This window comes from Sebastes umbrosus, chromosome 22 (genome assembly GCF_015220745.1).
Source record: "Sebastes umbrosus isolate fSebUmb1 chromosome 22, fSebUmb1.pri, whole genome shotgun sequence".
NCBI classification, from domain to species: Eukaryota; Metazoa; Chordata; class Actinopteri; order Perciformes; family Sebastidae; genus Sebastes; species Sebastes umbrosus.
This window is the reverse complement of record NC_051290.1, coordinates 642,433-662,654: the sequence shown is the minus strand read 5'-3', so window position 1 is coordinate 662,654 and position 20,222 is coordinate 642,433. Positions and strand designations below refer to the sequence as shown.

The following is a 20,222-nucleotide window of genomic DNA, read 5'->3' as shown; positions in this document are numbered from 1 at the left end:
GTATGTATTTATTTATTTATTTATTTATTGAGTCATGTATGTATTTATTTATTTAATTTATCGAGTCATGTATGTATTTATTTATTTATCGAGTCATGTATGTATTTATTTATTTATTTATTAATTTATCGAGTCATGTATGTATTTATTTATTTATTTATTTATTGAGTCATGTATGTATTTATTTATTTATTTAAATAAATATGTCTGGAGGGGCGGAGAACAGGAAGCAGAGGAGGAGAAAGAGAAGGAGGTGTGTTTTCATAGAGAGAGAGAGAGGAGGTGAACCGAGGATCTGCGTCCAGAAGCCACAACTACCGACCGACTGACAGACAGAGAGCAGAGGACGCACCGGGACATGACCGGAGGATAACCGGGAGATAACCGGGAGGATCCAGGAAGAGGAACCGAGGACACATCTGTTGCAGCAGGAGGAAGAGGAGGAGGAGGAGGAGGAAGGTGTGTGACACACAGAATGGATCTACTGCTGTGAGCAGCTGCGGACCTGAAGGAGGACACCCACCGGACAGACAGACCGACAGACCGACATGGCCCACGTAGGCAACGGAGCGACCGGAGAGGACGAGGTGGGACTCATTACTGCCTTATTGCCTCCTATAGGAGAATATATATATGTATATATATCTCTCTACATATTTACATATACTCCTATAATACTCCTATAGTCATCATTACCTCCTATAGGTTATATATCTGTATACATATACTCCTATAGTCATCATTACCTCCTATAGGGTACATATCTGTATACATATACTCCTATAGTCATCATTACCTCCTATAGGGTACATATCTGTATACATATACTCCTATAGTCATCATTACCTCCTATAGGTTATATATCTGTATACATATACTCCTATAGTCATCATTACCTCCTATAGGGTACATATCTGTATACATATACTCCTATAGTCATCATTACCTCCTATAGGTTATATATCTGTATACATATACTCCTATAGTCATCATTACCTCCTATAGGTTATATATCTGTATATATATACTCCTATAATACTCCTATAGTCATCATTACCTCCTATAGGGTATATATCTGTATACATATACTCCTATAGTCATCATTACCTCCTATAGGTTATATATCTGTATATATATACTCCTATAATACTCCTATAGTCATCATTACCTCCTATAGGGTTTATATCTGTATATATATACTCCTATAATACTCCTATATTGAAATACTAATATTCCTAAACTACATATAGTAGTATAGTCTAATGTATTCTCTGTAGTATTATAGTGTGTATTTGTATATAGAGTATATAGCGTGTCTATCTGGATGTTATCAGCCTGTAGTGGTGATTCTGTGATAGCGTTTCCATGGCGACGCTCCTGTGTTTGTGTTCCCGTGTTGACCGAAGTTGTTTTATATCTACTGTCCACAGTACTTTATGATACCACCATAGTACTACAGTCTTTCTACGCTCATCTGTGACTATTACAGTATATATATATATTTCCTTAAAAGTTTATAGTGAGCATCGTTATATAATCCTACTTCTACTAGTTAGTGTCTCCGCTGTGTCACGTTGAGACTTCTATTCATATTCCACTGGACGTACTGCATTTATACATCAACAACTTTAATGATATTATACAACCTGTTTATTCTACGTACACGGAGCTGGATGATCTCACCTACAGTTTATTACAGACATCACATGTTTCATTTACAGAGTATTTCAGTACTGACACACAGTGTATAATACATGTACAGTGTATTTATTTAAAACAGAAACAATGAATTAACAACAATAAAACTGCTAATGACAATAATTACAACAAATTAGTCAGAAATTGAACAAAAATAAAAACAAGCAAAATACAACTAAAACATAAACAAATAAATAAATAAATCAACAACAATAAAACTGCTAATGAAAATAATAGAAACAAATAAGTCAACAAATTGGACACAAAAATAAAAACATGCAAACTACAATAAATAAATAAAATAAATCAACAACAATAAAACTGCTAATGACAATAAGAACAAGTACTCACACCTGTAAGGTAAGGTGGGTCTGGTTCTGGTTCTGGTTCTGGTGCAGGGAGCTATTGGACTGTAGGTGGTTCTGGTTCTGGTTCTGGTTCTGGTGCAGCTGGTTGTTGTTGTCGTGTATCTGCAGTGTGAGGTGATCCTATCAGCTGTCTCTCTCTCTCTGTGGGTTTTTATGTAAATGACTGATCTGATTTCAACAACAAGCTGCAGCCTCCTGAACAACCAACAGGAAGCTGGATCAGAACATGAGGCTCAAACCTCAGCGTAGTTGTTCTGATCCTAAAGTGGTTCTGGAGAAGAGGATCTTAAAGGGGTTCTGGAGAAGAGGATCTTAAAGGGGTTCTGGAGAAGAGGATCTTAAAGGGGTTCTGGAGAAGAGGATCTTAAAGGGGTTCTAGAGAAGAGGATCTTAAAGGGGTTCTGGAGAAGAGGATCTTAAAGGGGTTCTGGAGAAGAGGATCTTAAAGGGGTTCTGGAGAAGAGGATCTTAAAGGGGTTCTGGAGAAGAGGATCTTAAAGGGGTTCTAGAGAAGAGGATCTTAAAGGGGTTCTAGAGAAGAGGATCTTAAAAGGGTTCTAGAGAAGAGGATCTTAAAGGGGTTCTAGAGAAGAGGATCTTAAAGGGGTTCTGGAGAAGAGGATCTTAAAGGGGTTCTAGAGAAGAGGATCTTAAAGGGGTTCTGGAGAAGAGGATCTTAAAGGGGTTCTGGAGAAGAGGATCTTAAAGGGGTTCTAGAGAAGAGGATCTTAAAGGGGTTCTGGAGAAGAGGATCTTAAAGGGGTTCTAGAGAAGAGGATCTTAAAGGGGTTCTAGAGATGGGTCATTGGGTTCAGTTGATCTTTAAAAGGGATCCAGGGGCACTTGAAGGAGATCCACAGACCTCTATGGAGGTGGATCTGTCCACAGCCTTTAAATATAGTTTTATATTTTTTATGTTTTAGTCGTCACCATCTTGTTTTTTTGCAACCAAGAGGTTTCAGAGATCCTTTGTTGGTGTCTTTGGGCTTTCTACTACTATAATACGGTGTTCTAGGTCTTCAGGAGGTTCCACAAACCTTTTCATAGACTTTAGGTGTCTCTGAGTGTGTACCACAGATTATGGAGATGATCTAAACAGTAGAGTTGTAGAGCTCCGTGATGTTTCAGATGTCTTTATAGAGATTGTAAATGGGTTCTAGAGGTGCTTCAGCGGATTCAATGGATCAGTATGTTTTCTAGAGGTCTGAGAGATCTTTGGATCTGTTTTGGGGGGCTAAAGGGGTTTTAAGAACCTGCTGGGGGTTTCAACCAGTGCATGAAGCGATGACATGACAGGGTTCCAGATGACCTCTTTAGGAAAGGTCTGAATAACGAGTGGGGGGTGTTTCTTGGTATCTTTCTCCCCTGCCAACATCCAGGTGGATGATGTGGTCTGGGTCCGGGTGTCGAGGCCGTCCCGCATCATACCTCACCAGCCTCATCTCCTGATGTGAGCTCACAGGCGCTCCTCTGTCAGCCTCCAGACTAACTCATCCCATTACGGAGGAATTCAGCTGACTTGGGTTGAGCTGTGAGGAATGTGTGACGAGCCGTGTTTATAAAAGACTTAAACACAGTGGAAGGTTATCGTCCGACCTCACTGCTCAGCAACGCAACAATACATAACACAAACACGTTTCACCACGTCTGGCCAGCCCTTCCTGTTGAGACACAGTCAGCTGTCCACAGTGGGCAACAGTGTTTGACCTCTTTTCTTTTGTCCTGTCAATCAAGGACCTGAAAACCTCCAGGTATGAGTGGAATGTAAATAACACCATGATGATTAATATCTATCCGCTCACCATCTTAACTATGAGGATTCATTATTCAGTATTTAACTACTGAGTCGTTGTGTAAATACAGATTACAGCTCACAGCTACCGATATTGGACGATGGTTGAGCTGGTTTCAGGAAGTATCCGGGTTCTCTAGGAAGGATCCAGAGTTTTCTGAGGACATTTCAGCGTTCTAAGTAGTTTCATTTAGTTCAGTGGGTTTCTGGGCATGCTCCCGGATCCAGGTTCTTAGAGTGCTTTCACCAGCTCTCATAGTCCATTTGGCTCGAATGAATCAGAGTGAAAATGATGCTGTTGGTTCGTTTCATCGTGCACAAATTAAAGCGGACCAAATAAAGCTGAGGGGGCGTGCAGGATACGAAGGAGAGAATTTATCTTTTTCGTCCCGAGAGCTGCCACTTCTCTGCAGGGAATGGCAGACTTTGATCTCCTGTGTGCACAGATCCCGTCTTCCTCCAGTTCATCTCCAGTGACTTTATGAACGTCACTATGTTTGTGGACTTTATTTATAATAATCTGTATGTTCTTTTCAGCCCAGATGTCAATCAAACATCAATCAGGGCAGAACAGCGTTTTGGTTCGCTTGGAAACCGATACCGGCGGACCGGCGGTCTTGGTCCGGTTGTTTTGGTACGATTACTGCGTTCACAAGCGCCCAAAGGAACCGCACCAGAGTGCCATTAAAACGGACTGAATGTTGGCTCAGTGAAAGTGCTCTTAAAGATTCTTTGGGATTGCTTCATGAGTTTCCACTCTTAAGAAATGAGGAATAGCTTAGTTTTAGTGCTCTGACAGCCTGAAGCTTTTCTGTTTTTAGGATCATTTTTAGACATTTAGTTTCAAAATGTAATTGTGTTAAATCAAAACAACCTTTTTGTTGTAGAAATTTTGCAGAAGCAACAAGTACGTAACAGCAACATACAGATTAAGAGACACATCATAACTCATTTTAATCCCAAGGTCATGATGTGTAAACCTCTGAGCCTCTGGTTGTGGGTAAATGTCATGTTTTAACTTCCATTTGGAGATGTGCTGAGAAAGCAAAGTTTGAATCGGACAATGCTGCGTTATTTAACTCACAAGCAGCTAATGAGTAGAATCATATCATACGTACATACGGCCTCTCAGGTGATGAATGCCGACCGCTGTGTGACCGGCTGATTTAGCAGAATGTGATTATTAAGAACACACAAGGAGACCTCTGTCTGTCCTCTCACCAGCAAGACTCCCGTCGCTTCCTATTTCCCCTGACGGGGTCAAAGGTCAAGGCCACACCCCCCTGGCATCAAGTAAAGAGTGACACAGAAGAACGTAGTTCCACTGGACCGGTTAAAGGTTGAGGTTCTCTTGAGGGTTGAGGGAGCTCCAGGGATTCTTTAGGAGGTTTCACAGGTCATTGATACGGTTCTGGGGAACACGTGCTCAGACCAGGAAGAAGGTTCTGGTGATCTTTGAGAAGGTTCTGGTGATCTATGAGGAGGTTCTAGTGATCTTTGAGAAGGTTCTAGTGATCTTTGAGAAGGTTCTAGTGATCTTTGAGGGGGTTCTAGTGATCTTTGAGGGGGTTCTGGTGATCTTTAAGAAGGTTCTAGTGATCTTTGAGAAGGTTCTAGTGATCTTTGAGAAGGTTCTGGTGATCTTTGAGAATGTTCTGGTGATCTTTGAGAAGATTCTAGTGATCTTTGAGAAGGTTCTGGTGATCTTTGAGAAGGTTCCAGATTGTGTGACGGGTGTTGAAATGGTGCTTGAGAAAGCTTTTAGGGGCTGTAGTGCAGCTTCTTATGGTCTTGGAAGTCCTGATAAGATCACTGAAATATATTAAAATAGTTATTGAGGGCTTTCCAGGTTTTGTTTGGAGTGTTCTAGGAATCTTTGAGGTTTTTGAGGAGGTTCAACAGGTCAGTGAAGGGGTTCTGTAGATTCCTGTGGAGGTTCAATATGTTATAGAGTGGGTTCCACGGGTCCCTTAAAGGTTTTATTGGTCGTTGAGGGGTTTCTGGGTTGTTATGAGGGGGTTTTACAATCCATTTGGTGGTTCTGCAGATTCATCTGGAGGTTGGAAGTCCCAGAATGGGTTCTAAGGGTCTTAAATGTGTGTTTGTGAGAACTGAAAGTGTTCTAGAGGTCCTTCTGTGGGTACCAGGAAGTGTTGTGGGTCTTGTCTTGGAGAAGGTTTCACTGGTCCCTTCTGAAGAGTTTTTCGTGGAACCTTGTTGAAGGTTTGACGGGTTATGGAGGGGGTTCTAAAGGATCTTGAAGTTCACTCAAAGTTTTCCAGGCGTCCGCCGCCGTCTCAGACATCTAACATGTTAGCAGCCGTGTGCGGGCAGTCCGGGCTGTGTGGGTTGTTGCAGCTGTGGTAGTGGGCCAATCACACGTCACAATAAATCGAAGAACGCTCGTTGTGATTGGCTGCAAGCGAAACAGTCAACAGGCACAAAAAGGGTTGGTTGGGTTGGTTGCAGGTATTGTTTGACCGGAGAAGGTTCGATACTACTTGGTACCTTAAAGGTGTGGAGAACCGATACCCAGCCCTACTCCTGAGGGGCATTTGTCGTCCCTAAGGGGGTTTTACAGGACAGTGAGGGCGTTCTGGGGGTTCTCCGGGAGTTTCCGATCCTCCCTGAGAGTTGTTGGTTGGTTTGTTTATGTTGAAGTGTGTCTGTAATAGGACACAGTGTGTAGGTCTTGACTAATTGATTAGAAAGCTGCTGCTGTCACAAGAGAAGCTTCTCTGACGTTGACCTCTACTTGTGTGTAATGTCATACAGCGGTGTAGCTTTCTCCACATCTCCTGTTATATCCACTGAAAAACACCAGAAAACACCAGAAAGTCCGTCATAAACTCAGGTCACAACAATATTTCACTTTAAATTCACAGTCAGAAGAGACATGTGAAAATGAAACATAAAGTCCTTTCTTCAATACTTTTTTCATTCAGTCTATTTTTTTATATCTTGTTTTTTATTGTTTACTTGCTTATTTATTAGATCTTGTTTTGTTTTTTGCCTCTTGTTGTTTGCTTTGTCCCCCTTTGCTGCTGTAATCCTGCAAATGTCCCCTCTGTGGGACTAATAAAGGATTATCGTATCTTATATCTTATTGTATCCTATTGTATCTTATTGTATTGTATCGTATCCTATCTTATGGTATCATATCGTTTCTTATGTTATTGTATCGTATCTTATGTTATTGTATCGTATTGTATCGTATGTTATTGTATCGTATTGTGTCGTATCTTATTGTATCGTATCGTTTTGTATCATATCGTATTGTATGTTATTGTATCATATCGTATCTTATGTTATCGTATCGTATCGTATTGTAAGTTATTGTATCGTATCGTATCGTATCTTATTGTATTGTATCATATCATATTGTATTGTATGGTATTGTATCATATTGTATCTTATTGTATCTTATTGTATCATATCTTATGTTATTGAATCTTATCTTATCATATTGTATGTTATCTTATGTTATGGTTTCGTATCGTACATTTTAACGATAATACTTACATACTTTTACTTTAGTACTTCCTCCACCACTCGTTTGGTAGATTTTTACTTATTATAATTTATTAAAAACATCTTGTGAAACTCGTCGATGCTGCAAATCTTCACCCGTCGTGCCACTTCTAACAGTCTATTGTGTTGTGAGTTAATGTGCTGGACTGGTTGAACAGCATTTATCTATAATAACACACACACACACACACACACACACACACACACATAGCGGGAGCTCATGACGTTTACTTCTGTAGAAAGCTGTGAATGTTTCAAACCGACAAAACCAGTGAGAGTGTGAGGCGATGTCAGAGAGAGCATCTGTTTGTACAGGAGAAGAGAGAGAGAGAGAGAGTTAACAGTGTGAAGAGAGAGGACGAGTGTGAGAGCGGCGAGCATCTGTTTGGATTCACACACACACATTTGTTTTTCCATCTTTTCTTTCTACATCAGTTTTTGTCTTGTTCTTAAAGAACAGAACTCCTTAAACACTAATGATTGGGTCATATCTCTGAGAGTTATTGATCTGGTGAGTCGCAGCGTCACTCTGAGTCTCACTTCTTCGGATAATCAGTAGTTTAGATGTGACTCTTTTTTACTGATGCCTCTTGTTGTTTGAACTGTCCCCTCTGTGGGACTAATAAAGGATTATCTATCTTATCTTATCTTATCTTATATTGTCTTATCGCATCGTATCGTATCTTATCTTTTCGTATCTTATCTTATCTTATTGTATTGTATCTTATTTTATCTTGTCGTATCACATCGTATCTTATCTTTTCACATCGCATCTTATCTTATCGTATCTTATCTTTTTGCATCATATCTTATCGTAACTTATCTTTTTGCACCTTATCTTATCTTATCTTTTTGCATCTTATCTTATCTTATCTTAGCGTATCTTATCTTTTCACATCGTATCTTATCTTATCGTGTTGTATCTTTTTGCATCTTATCTTATCGTATCGCATAGCATCGTATCATTTCGTATCTTATCGTACCTTATCTTATTGTATCTTATCGTATCGTATCTTATCTTTTTGCATCGTATTTTATCTTATCTTTTTGCATCTTATCTTATCTTATCTTATCTTAGCGTATCTTATCTTTTCGCATCGTATCTTATCTTATCGTGTTGTATCTTTTTGCATCTTATCTTATCGTGTTGTATCTCATAGCATCGTATCGTATCGTTTCGTATCTTATTGTAACTTATCTTATCTTATTGTATCGTACCGTATCTTATCGTATCTTATCGGGGGGGGTGGGCGTCGGATCAGAAATAGCTGATATGTGTTGTTGTGGAGGGCGCTGACCAACAGGAGCCTGGTGGACACGGTCTGAACATGGCAACCTTCACCTCCACATCATACAGGAATAAATCATCCTGTTTAGAATACACATGTTTGCCTCGGTGGACAGTTAAGAGTTAAAGTGGGTCACAGTGTGGAGGAAGCCTGGTCGTCTCTGTGGACAGGGAGTTAAAGTGGGTCACAGTGTGGAGGAGGCCTGGTCGTCTCTGTGGATGTGACCACAGCGGGTCGATAGCTGCTGCCTGCTGGAACAGCTCCTCTGAATGTGACTGCAGCTGCACGCTCTTATGTAAGCAGCCACTGGGATGCTATTATTAGCTGCTACTGAGGCTCCAGAGACTCTGTGTGTGTGTGTGTGTGTGTGTGTGTGTGTGTGTGTGTGTGTGTGTGTGTATACATGTGTGTGTACGTGTGTGAAATCAATGCTGTTACTTTCAAGCTCTCATGTCGATGCATAAATAGAAACTGCGTTGGGTTATAGTCTCTTCTGAGGACTGTGAGTGTCTGGTTATGAAATATGATGCACATGAAGCTGAAACTCTGTGAACGGCCACAGTGTGACCTCCAGCTGAACACCTTCAAAATCAGATATAAATCAGTCTGAACCAATCAGCAGCCTCCACATCTGTCTGCAGCTGCAGTTCCTCTAACGGCCACGAGGAGGTGTTCACCACAACACCGACTGTAAATTAAAATTATACACTTTAGTTGTTTTTAATAGTTGTTATTCTGTACACAATGGTAGAATGTGATGATGCACAATGGTAGAATGTGATGATGCTCAGGGTAACCGTCATGGCCAAAGGCTCCATTGTGTGCCCATAGCCTCCTGTAGTGGATATCAGGAGTATTTTAGAGCCAGATTCCCCTTCAAGAGGTAGAAAACCCCATTTGGCACACTTTGGGTATCCCAGTGGTCCAGATGGAGAGTCCTCCTGGTCCTATCCTGACTAAAACCTTTATAGAATCTATGTGCTTTGTGTTATTTATATCTGCGTTGGCACAGTTGTAGTCGAGGAGTTGCTGAATGAATTCAGTGGCGTCTCTGTGCACGGCATCATTGCTATAATGGTGTTATCCACTGTCTGATCTAGACAACATTACAAGACTAAAACAGCTCTGTTGTGGGTCTCAGAGGGTTAATATAGTCTGGAACAACCCTCTAACCAGACTGTTTCTGTGGTTCTCAGGACTGCTTCGAAGATGCTTACGACCGAATACCTGCGTGAGTACACACACACACACACACACGCACACACACACACACACACACACACACACACACACCAGTCTGAGGTGTCTGAGTCGTTTCCTGTCAGCTTCCTGTTTCTTTCTGTTGCTTTCACTTTTACTCACTTCCTGTACTGACTGGTGGATGTATCCTCACTCTGTGTGTGCGTGTGCGTGTGCGTGTGCGTGTGCGTGTGCGTGTGCAGGGCGAGTCACATGGACCTGCAGACAGCCATCCAGGAGACTCAGTGTGCTCTCAATCTGGTCCTCAACGACAAGTTCTCTGAAGCCCTGGACCTCCTCAAACCATGGTAACCACGGCAACGAGCATCATGCAATACACACTGTGGTGTATTAGTGTATAATGTAAGAGCACAATTTAAGGGATTGTTGTCGCCCTTGTGTGTGTGTGTGTGTGTGTGCGTGTGCGTGTGCGTGTGCGTGTGTGTGTAGGTGGAAGGACAGCATGTACCACGCGTTGGGTTACAGCAGCATCCTGGTGATGCAGGCGACGATGACCTTCGAACACAGAGACATTCAGGCTGCCATGACGACCATCAAGGAGGCGTTACAGACCTGCCAGAGGTGAGACAGACAGAAGGCAAATCACACAGAAATGTCTAAATTATTATATACCTTTATTTAATCATTTATTATTTAAATTATTATTCACCTTTACCTGTCTTTAATATTTTTTTATTATTTATTTTTAATTGTTTTATTATTATTCAAATTATTATTAATCTTAAATGACATGTCTTTAATATTTTTTTTGTTCATTTATTATTTATTTATTTATTTATATTATTATTTATTATTGTTATTGAAATTATTATTTACCTTAAGTTGTCTTTCATTTTTATTTATTTATTATTTAAATTATTATTTTTGTATAGCATTATTATGATTTATTTATTGAAATTATTATTTACCTTAAGCTGTGTTTAATTTTTATTTATTTGTTCATTTATATTATTATTTATTTATTATTATTCAAATTAGTATTTACCTTAAATTACCTGTCTTTAATTTGTATTCATTTATTTATTTATTATTATTTAAATTATAATTTTTCAATAGCATCATAAATTAAAATCATACATTTTTATCTGCCTCCAAACTGAAGCTGCTGTTGGAAGATTGTCGCTGTCTGTGTTGAACAACATTGCAGATAATAACTGTGGGTATTTTATTATTACTTTAATAGATACGTGACCAGATAACGGGAATGTGTTTTGTGTGTTTCTGCAGGTTCAGGAAGAAGAACTCGGTGGTCGGGTCTCTGTCCAGTCTGATCAGCAAACAGTCCAACCTGCAGGAAGGTACGTCAGCACATGTCCCGCCCCCCACCCCACACACAGTTTGATTGACAGCTGAGGTGTGCAGGATGTCACTGACTGTGTTTGTGTGTTTTCAGAGGAGATGCATGCAGAGATCTGCTACGCTGAGTGTCTGCTGCAGAAAGCCACGCTGACGTTTGTCCAGGTAAGGACTGCAGTCTATTTATTTAATTGTTTATTTGTTTATTTATTATTATTATTATTAAAATTATTATTTACCTTAAATTACCTGTCTCCAATATTTATTTGTTTATTAATTTATTTATTTCAATTTTTATTTACCTTAAATTACCTGTCATTCATTTTTATTTATTTATTTATATATATATATTATAATTTATTTATTATTATTTAAATTATTATTTACCTTAAGCTGTCTTTCATTTTTATTTATTTATTTATTATTTAAATGCAGATGTTCTGAATCAAAAGAGCGTTTTTCACAGCAGAAAGTTTGACTTGTTTTCTGTCAGGTTATTAAACATGTAGTATATTTGTAAAACTATTTAAAATAAACCCCCTAAAGGCCCATACTCAGCCAGATAAATGGAGCTGCAGTATTACATTACGTGTAATCAGCAGTTAAGAAAGTGCAACAACAAAACAACAATAGAGCCAGAGAAACAAGATAACTAGACTAATGATGAGGCTGATGAGGCTGTTAACTAATTGAATAAAATGTAATTTAATCCTCTTTGTCTGTCTGCCTCTCTTCCAGGATGAGAACATGATCAGTTTTATCAAAGGAGGCATCAAGATACGAACAAGCTACCAAATCTACAAGTGAGTGACTGTTTCAGACCACCGGCGACTGTAAAACATCATCGTTTACTTGACTCAAAGGAGGCTGTGACACTGTGTTTTAATTGGAGCTTGTGTTTTACTGTGAATAAGATCCTGGTTGTGTCCAACAGGGATTGTCAGAATGGGCTGAATGTCACTCAGGACCTGGCCGGCCAGTCTGATGCGTTCAAACAGTTTGAGGGCGGAGTCAAGCTGGGCATCGGATCCTTCAACCTGGTGGGTTTTAATAAGCTGTCGGTTTGTTTTGTTCCACCTGTAGTCCCAGACGGGAGGAGCTTAACTGCAGTAAATGTTCAGTCACATCAGAGTTGACTAAACTGACCTCCAGATGTGTAAAAAATACAGGTTATTGAGTCAGTTTGTGAGGACATCCTCACATTAACACTCCCTTCTTTGTTTATATTTTCTGCCAAAATTAGCGGTATGTCATCAGCATATTGGAGAATCAGAGATTCTAAACAGACAATTTTTTCAAATTTGTCGGATTTTTTTTTTTTTTTTTATTATTCTGACTTTTTCAGAATTTCTTTTCAGAGACTTTTTGGAAAATTTTCTGACTTTTTTGAAAATTTTTCTGACTTTTTAAAAAAATATTTTTCTGACATTTTTTCAGACATTTTTAGGACTTTTTTTAAGACACTTTTTTGGATAATTTTCGGACTTTTTTTAAAACATTTTTCGGACTTTTAAAAGAAAAAAGTACTAGTATATATAGCTAGTATGAGATGGTTGGTACCAATGGATTCATCAGGTTTTTAGTTTCATATGATACCGGTATCTTCAGCTTTACAACTGAGCCGCTACAACCTAAAAACCCCACATTATTACAGCGTTAACTTTGACAGGCCTATTTAATAGTTACTTTCATGGTTTCATAGTATTTTCTGCCTGTCTCTTTCAGATGTTGTCTCTCCTCCCTCAGAGGATTTTGAGGTTGTTGGAGTTCATTGGATTCTCAGGAAACAGGGTCAGTACAACCGCTTATAATGGAATGGTTGCTGTGAAAATCTCTTGTTTTGTAAAATAAGATAATCTAACAGTTAATAATAATAATCCTGTCTGTCTGTCTGCAGGGGTTCGGTCTGTCTCAGCTGAGAGAGGGCGCCTCCAGTCAGAGTCTGCGGTCGATCCTCTGCGCTCTGACTCTCCTCTTCTACAACACATACGTTTCACTGATACTTGGTAGGAACACACAAATACAACGTTTCATGTTTCCATAGATACGGCACGCTTTAAGTGCACCACAGTAGCTCGGCTTCACAGCTGCGTCTGGAGCACAGGTACAACTGTGTGAAGGATTAAGTGTAAACCGCTGGTCTTTAGGTAGTTTGTTGACATGTGGATGTTGTGTTTGATCAGGAACCGGAGAGGGGAACCTGGTGGAGGCTGAAGCTCTGCTGGAGCCGTACCAGCAAAAATACCCCAAAGTACGCCGACCACACGCTCAACTACACTCGATTCAGTCTATGTTTTAATTACAACTGTAAAAAAAATAACCCGTTCTCACTCCCAACTCGTCAAATACCACCGTTTGGTCAGCATCCCTCGGCATCGCAGACCGACGCACGGAGGCGCCCTTTAGGGACAGTATGTGATGAACCGGGCTTTCAACTATGGCTTTATTTGACGGTCGGAGCAGTGACGTAGTATTAATAGCGTGATGGTACGTGTCCACAGGGGCGTGTTTTATCGCCTCTCTTCCCAGCGTTAGACACTCGATGTGTTGCCACTAGACACCTGATTGGACGAACTCTTTCCATCGTGGGCTGCTGCTCCCAGCTTTCAAACCAGAACCAACATGGAGGCTCGTTTGGAAACTTTCTTCTCTTATTTCACGAAAATAGTTCACCGAAATGTGGAAACATTTAATGTAGAAATTGTAGAAAAGTGTCCCGTGTGAAACTAAAAGTAACGTTAACTTATTTTGTCACGTGACTTTTTGTGTTGCCTGAACCTAACTTCCTGTGAAGTTTATTTTGAAAGGACAGCGTATATTGACACGTCATTCCCGGTCCGTCCCAAAGTAACGCTAGAGGGGTACGCCGTGCGTCGTTCTCCTGATGCCGAGGGGCGCTGACCAAGCGGCGTTGGGAGTGAGAACGTGTTGTAAAAAATACTCCTAGTTAGAAAATAAAAGATGAAGTACAACGCAATAAAACTACATCCTGTTTCTTTCAGGGATCCATTATTCTCTTCTACTCTGCTCGCATCTCCACGCTGAGAGGAAACTTCGAGAAGGTCTGAAACATTTTCACTTCTAAACCTAATTAAACATTAACCTTAAAACCAAGTCTGAACCCTCAAACAGCCCTTTAAAGACATGAGAACCTTCATCTTCCTAACATGCCTTATATATCTCCTATATTATGTGTAGATTACTATAATCTCAGTGCTGATGTATAAAACGTGTGCTGTGTGTCTCAGGCCCGGGCGCGGTACGAGGAGTGTATCAGCAGCCAGCAGGAGTGGAAGCAGATCCACCACCTGTGTTACTGGGAGCTGATGTGGACTCACTCCTACCAGCAGGAGTGGCAGCAGGCGTACCGCTACGCTGACCTGCTGTGCAAGGAGAGCCGCTGGTCCAAGGTGAACACACACACGGTATCATTTCATATGCAGAAGAACACATCGATAGTCAACATTTATTTAACCCTAACCTCCAGGTGTTCCTCGTTTGAGCATAAATATCTGAAAACAAAGAAAATTATGCTTATTTATAGAAAAGTTAACTTATATTCGCACATTTTTTTTTATCAAAATGTACCTTAAAGGGAGATTAGTCAAGTATTTAATACTCTTATCGACATGGGAGTGGACAAATATGCTGCTTTATGTTAATGTATGTATATATTTATTATTGTAAACGATATTAAATATTATTGAAAATGGCCATGCTAGTTTTTCCTCGCCACAATTTTGCTTAAGTTTGGAGCGTTATTTAACCTTCTTCACGATAAGCTAGTATGACATGGTTGGTACTGATGGCTTTTTACCCTCTCCAGGCTATCTATGTGTACCAGAAGGCGGCCATCCTCAGTATGATGTCAGAGGAGGAGGTGCAGAAGACGGGGGAGGACATCATGGAGCTCTTTAAGTCAGTCTGCCTCATTAAAACATGAATAATGCAACCACGGTATCATCAAATCTCTGAGGGAAATACACGTAAAAATGAATGGGAAGACATTTTTTGGGAAGTTAGGAAATGTTCCCGATCCGTTGTTTCACAGTACAGTGTGAGTTCAAGTATACAAGTACAACACAAAGTGTATTTATTTGTGTATTTGTGTGTGCAGGCAGGTGGAGGGGCTGAAACAGCGGCTGGCAGGGAAGTCGATCCCGACGGAGAAGTTTGCAGTGAGGAAGTCGAGACGCTACAAAGCTGCTAACCCCATCCGCCTGGTCATCCCCGCTCTGGTATACTACAGTTATACTAGAGTATTAAAGTCTAGGATGTGGAGAAGGAACTCAGAAAGCTTTGATTCGCTGTAGTTTAATAGTTTAAAGTGACGTTTTATCTCTCTGTAGGAGATGATGTACGTTTGGAACGGTTTCACCATCGTCGGGAAGAGAGCCGACAGTACCGAGGCCCTGCTGGTTACCATAGAGACAGCCGAGGAGCAGCTTCGCAACGATCCCAGTAGGTCCAAAATAATACCACGGCCACGTTTTACTACTAAAGCCGGGTTTCCACCTGGAGCTACTTTTCCAGGAACTAAAAGGTTACTTCAGCCTTCTGTTGTCTGCGTTTTTAGGCAAATTAGTCCGCTGATGTATGAAAAAGCAACATGACGTGGTTTTTCTTTTTGGGGGGTAAAGAGGCCCCATAAAATGTCCCCAGAACTTAATTTAGACCCTGGTCCTTGCGGTCGAAACTCAATGAGTTCCTCATTAGGTTCGTAGTTCCGGGGGAAAGTTCCCGCGTTGGAAACGAGACTTAATACTATTCTTAGAGAGAGAACTAGGGGTTCCTCAGGGTTCTGTACTTGGCCCACTTTTCTTCTGTTTATACTGTATAGAAATGACCAGAATCGTGTCATGCAGCAGTTTTTTCTTTATGCAGACAATGCTGTTATATATTTATCTGTTAGTGTTATTTATGTTGTCAATTGACAATTATAGCAGCATGGTTTGAAAACTGATGTCTTAAATCCTTTACACACTTGTGCGATTAACCCATTTGTGCCCGCAACTGAATTTTTGAATTTCCTTTGGTGGAAGTGCTCTCTGAGCTTGCCTCAGCACAAATTTGATAAATTTTCAAAATTGGTCAAACCGTGAAAAGTGAACTAAAAAGTGAATTTGAATATCTATCTATATATATATATATATATCTATATCTATATAGATATATGACTGTTTTTGCAATAGACTCCATTATATTTTAGGAAAAACAGTAGTGTCATATGCCCAACGTCTAAATATAGTATGATAAGAAAATGTCTGTATCTCAGAAACTACAAGGAGCACAATCAAGTATTTGGTCTCTATGAACTCATAACAAGTTTAATATCAAAGATATGCACACATATACGGTTTAAAAAAATATACTTCCTATGGAAAACATTTAATAAACACAATGTTAGTGGTTTTTTCCTAATTTCTCAAAGATCCTGAATTTGACTATTAATAAAAGTGTGATTTTTCATGTGGTCTAAACATTTCAAAGTTGTACTGTTAGATACTTGGTCAAAGTATATCCGTACCAAATTTCAAGTCAATCAGAACAAATGTTGGCATTTTTCCTTAAATTTCCATTTTTCCGTAAATCCACATCGCTGCTGTTTGAATGGTTTTGATGTTGTTTATTCATCACACTCTGGCTGTGTAAAGGCCTTTACACTCAACAGTAAGAAAGCTGCCAGTTTGCTTTTCTTAATAAGTTAAATTTAGAGATTAATGGACAGCATATTAAAGAAGTCTCTGTAGTTAAATATCTTATCTTTAACAGTGGAGATCAGCCTTGTCTTTTACCGCGCTGTGTTGCTGACATCCAACCAAACAACATAACTTGTGTGTCCCGTTCAGACCCGTCAGAGTTTCATCCAGATGACAGCTGCCTGGTCCAGATGTTGAAGGGACTCTGTCTGAAGCACCTGGGCAGGTTATTGCAGGCCGAGCTGTGCTTCACGCAGGTCCTATCCAGGTACACACACACACACACACACACACAAACACACACATGCAGACTGTCGCTGTCTACCTCCTGAAAGGTGAGAGATGAGATGAACTCTGTGTATTTGTGTACTTTCAGTGAGAGTCGTATCAGATATGATCACTACTTGGTTCCCTTCACTCTCTATGAGTTGGGTCTGCTGTATAAACAACAGGGAGACTTCACCAAGGCCACCACGTACATTGAAAACGCCAAGTAAGTTCTCGTTACTGCTAAACTGTACCTCATAATATACCTAATATATGTCTATATAGCTCCATACACCTGTTTACATACACATGCCTTCACACGCCTCTATACACTTTAATATAACTTATACACCTGTTTACTTTCATATACCTTCTTTGTATACCTCTCTATACCTTAAATTACCTTTATACGCATATATAGTATACCTTCATACATCTCTATTAGGGCTGTCAATCGATTAAAATAGTTAATCAAGATTAATTGCATGATTGTCCATAGTTAATCACGATTAATCGCAAATGAGTCACACAATATGTATCTGTTCAAAATGTACCTTAAAGGGAGATCTGTCAAGTATGTAATACTCTTATCAACATGGGAGTGGACAAGTATACAAATATATGTATGTAGTTATTATTGAAATGACAAATATTGTCCAGAAACCCTCACATCCTCACATTAACACTCCTTTATTTGTTTATTCTTTTCTGCCAAAAATAGGCGGATGTCATCAGCATATTGGCGAATCAGAGATATAAATAGACACACAGATACAGTATGAAGTACATATACTGCTTGTATATATAGCTAGTATTACATGGTTGGTACCGATGGATTCAATAGGTTTTCTAGTTTAATATGATACCAGTATCTTCACTCTAGCTTTCAAACAGAGCCCACTACAACCTCTGAAAGATCGGCGGCTCGTCAGATTTTTAAGAGGTTAATTAAGAATCGAACGTCACGTGAATGCGTTATTATCGCGTTAACTTTGAGAGCCCTTCTTTATACACCTCTGTATTATACCTTCATACATCTCCATGTACCATTATTCACCCCTATACACTTTCATATACTTTATACATCTCTGTACTGTACACCAGGTGAGTTCCTGCCTAAAGGAACCTCGTTCAGATGTTTGAGGGAAAAGAAGCTAGTACAAACATTTCTATTTATTTATTTATTTATTTAGTTGAGATTGGTTGTGTTCTTCATCAGGACGAACTACAAGGACTACTCAATGGAGTCCAGACTGCACTTCAGGATCCACGCGGCCCTCAACAGCCTCAAAGGATCACCCGTTGGCACCCCATAATACTGGAAAACAACTCGGACTGCAGCTGGAAACAACAGCGTAGGAATCACAAATCCAGGGATTTCCCCCTTAACGAAGGAGCGTGTCGGGGGTTCGATATCCATCAGGACTCTCTTATTCTTCATTGCTTGCAACCTCATATTGTATGTTATGTTTCCTTATTTATTTTTTTTAAATTTTGTTGACAGATGAGATTATTTAAACAGGCTCGGGCTTCCCATCAGCGTTGTGTAAGCTAATACTGGGAGTTTATCGGTAGATGCAGCGCCACGGTTCAATGCCAAATGTCAGGTTTAATCAGCTTACGAATAGTTAACGATGGCTCCTTTATCGGAGTTTCACTCTCGTTCACTCAGACGCTTTGAACAGGAAACAACTTGTTATATATAAGCACAAGGTACGAAAGGGTTTAGCTTTCAAACCACAAGGGGACGCCAATACGTGACGAGAGATCTGGGAAAACTAGTCAGTATACATCAGACCGGCACATCGCAAAAAGTCAAGGCCACGCCCCCTTCAGGGGGACAGAAAACAGAAGATCCCATAGACTTCAATACAATCTGACGTATGTTTGGATTGTTATTTTGACAAGTTTATATTCATTCATCTCTTGTTATACAAACGTTTGTTTTATTCACACGTCTAATAATTATTTAGCGACCTTGCCTGAACCTGAGTGTTGGCGATATCTTAAGTGTGAAAGTCTCGGTAAACCCGCTTCACAACAGCTTTTCATCATTTGCTCTCCTGTGAAGGCGAGTTTCTTTCCCCCAAAATGGGATTGCAGCCTCGGAGATGACGCCATGCCAAAGAACGTATATTTAAAGAAGTGAAAGTTCGTTCCATTGCAACATCAGCGTCCAGCAGCAGATCTACGATTCCGCCATTTTGGACTGAAAGCGACTACCAGACTGCCTAAAAAGTGCCGTACAAAAGTAAAACAAAATAATTTCTATTCTATTGTCATATTCTACCGAATTGGCCTGTGTTGAATAATAAAATATTTTAGATATAATAAGTGTTTCAGTCCAAAATGGCGGCAACCATTGTCAAAAAAACATCAGAGTTTCGTCGCTTCGCTTCTACACTCTTTGGCGACGCTGCTGGTCTGGGTATAGCTTGGAGCCATGACACCATGCTGGTCTGGTCTATAGCTTGGAGCCATGACGCCATGCTGGGCTGGTCTATAGCTTGGAGCCATGACGCCATGCTGGGCTGGTCTATAGCTTGGAGCCATGACGCCATGCTGGTCTGGTCTATAGCTAGGAGCCATAAAGTCATGCTGGTCTGGTCTATAGCTTGGAGCCATAAAGTCATGCTGGTCTGGTCTATAGCTTGGAGCCATGACGTGCTGACGGTCTGATGTATTCCCAACAGATGTTTTCATTGATCTCTTTTCACCTCTTGCAGTTTGCTTCACATCTTCTGTCTGAACGGGCCCTAAAATCAAACTGACGTCTCCTACAACCAAACAGATCATGGCCTTAAACTGCTTTTTATTTTCTATATTTTTGGGGATGGAATCATAAATACTGAGGTATTTCAGGTTAAACTGATAAAGTGCATTCATGTGAGCAGCAGGGAGCGGTGTATGTGTTGGAATATTCAGTATTTATGCTTCATATTTTCTTGCCTTTTTTTCATTTCCTAATAATAATACGTCATGCCACATGTGCACGAAGCTCACAAACGTGCACACGCAATCA

At 40.0% G+C, this 20,222-nt stretch overlaps 1 protein-coding gene and 1 long non-coding RNA gene across 2 annotated transcripts; both read left to right on the top strand.

Moving 5' to 3' along the window:
- The first annotated feature begins 236 nt into the window (after positions 1-236).
- Positions 237-19,347, top strand: LOC119481758 (tetratricopeptide repeat protein 39B). Its single transcript, XM_037758951.1, has 19 exons — positions 237-587; positions 9,875-9,909; positions 10,121-10,225; positions 10,368-10,499; positions 11,166-11,236; positions 11,332-11,399; positions 11,973-12,037; positions 12,169-12,274; positions 12,960-13,025; positions 13,132-13,240; positions 13,418-13,485; positions 14,237-14,296; positions 14,483-14,644; positions 15,061-15,152; positions 15,352-15,472; positions 15,584-15,695; positions 17,084-17,201; positions 17,310-17,426; positions 18,420-19,347. Exons 1-19 carry the CDS (start codon positions 549-551, stop codon positions 18,514-18,516), a joined length of 1,743 nt encoding a protein of 580 aa, XP_037614879.1. The 5' UTR covers positions 237-548; the 3' UTR covers positions 18,517-19,347.
- On the top strand, positions 603-1,836 carry LOC119481806. Its single transcript, XR_005205273.1, has 2 exons — positions 603-685; positions 737-1,836. It is a non-coding gene; the product is annotated as an uncharacterized LOC119481806 (long non-coding RNA).
- Positions 19,348-20,222: the final 875 nt, after the last annotated feature.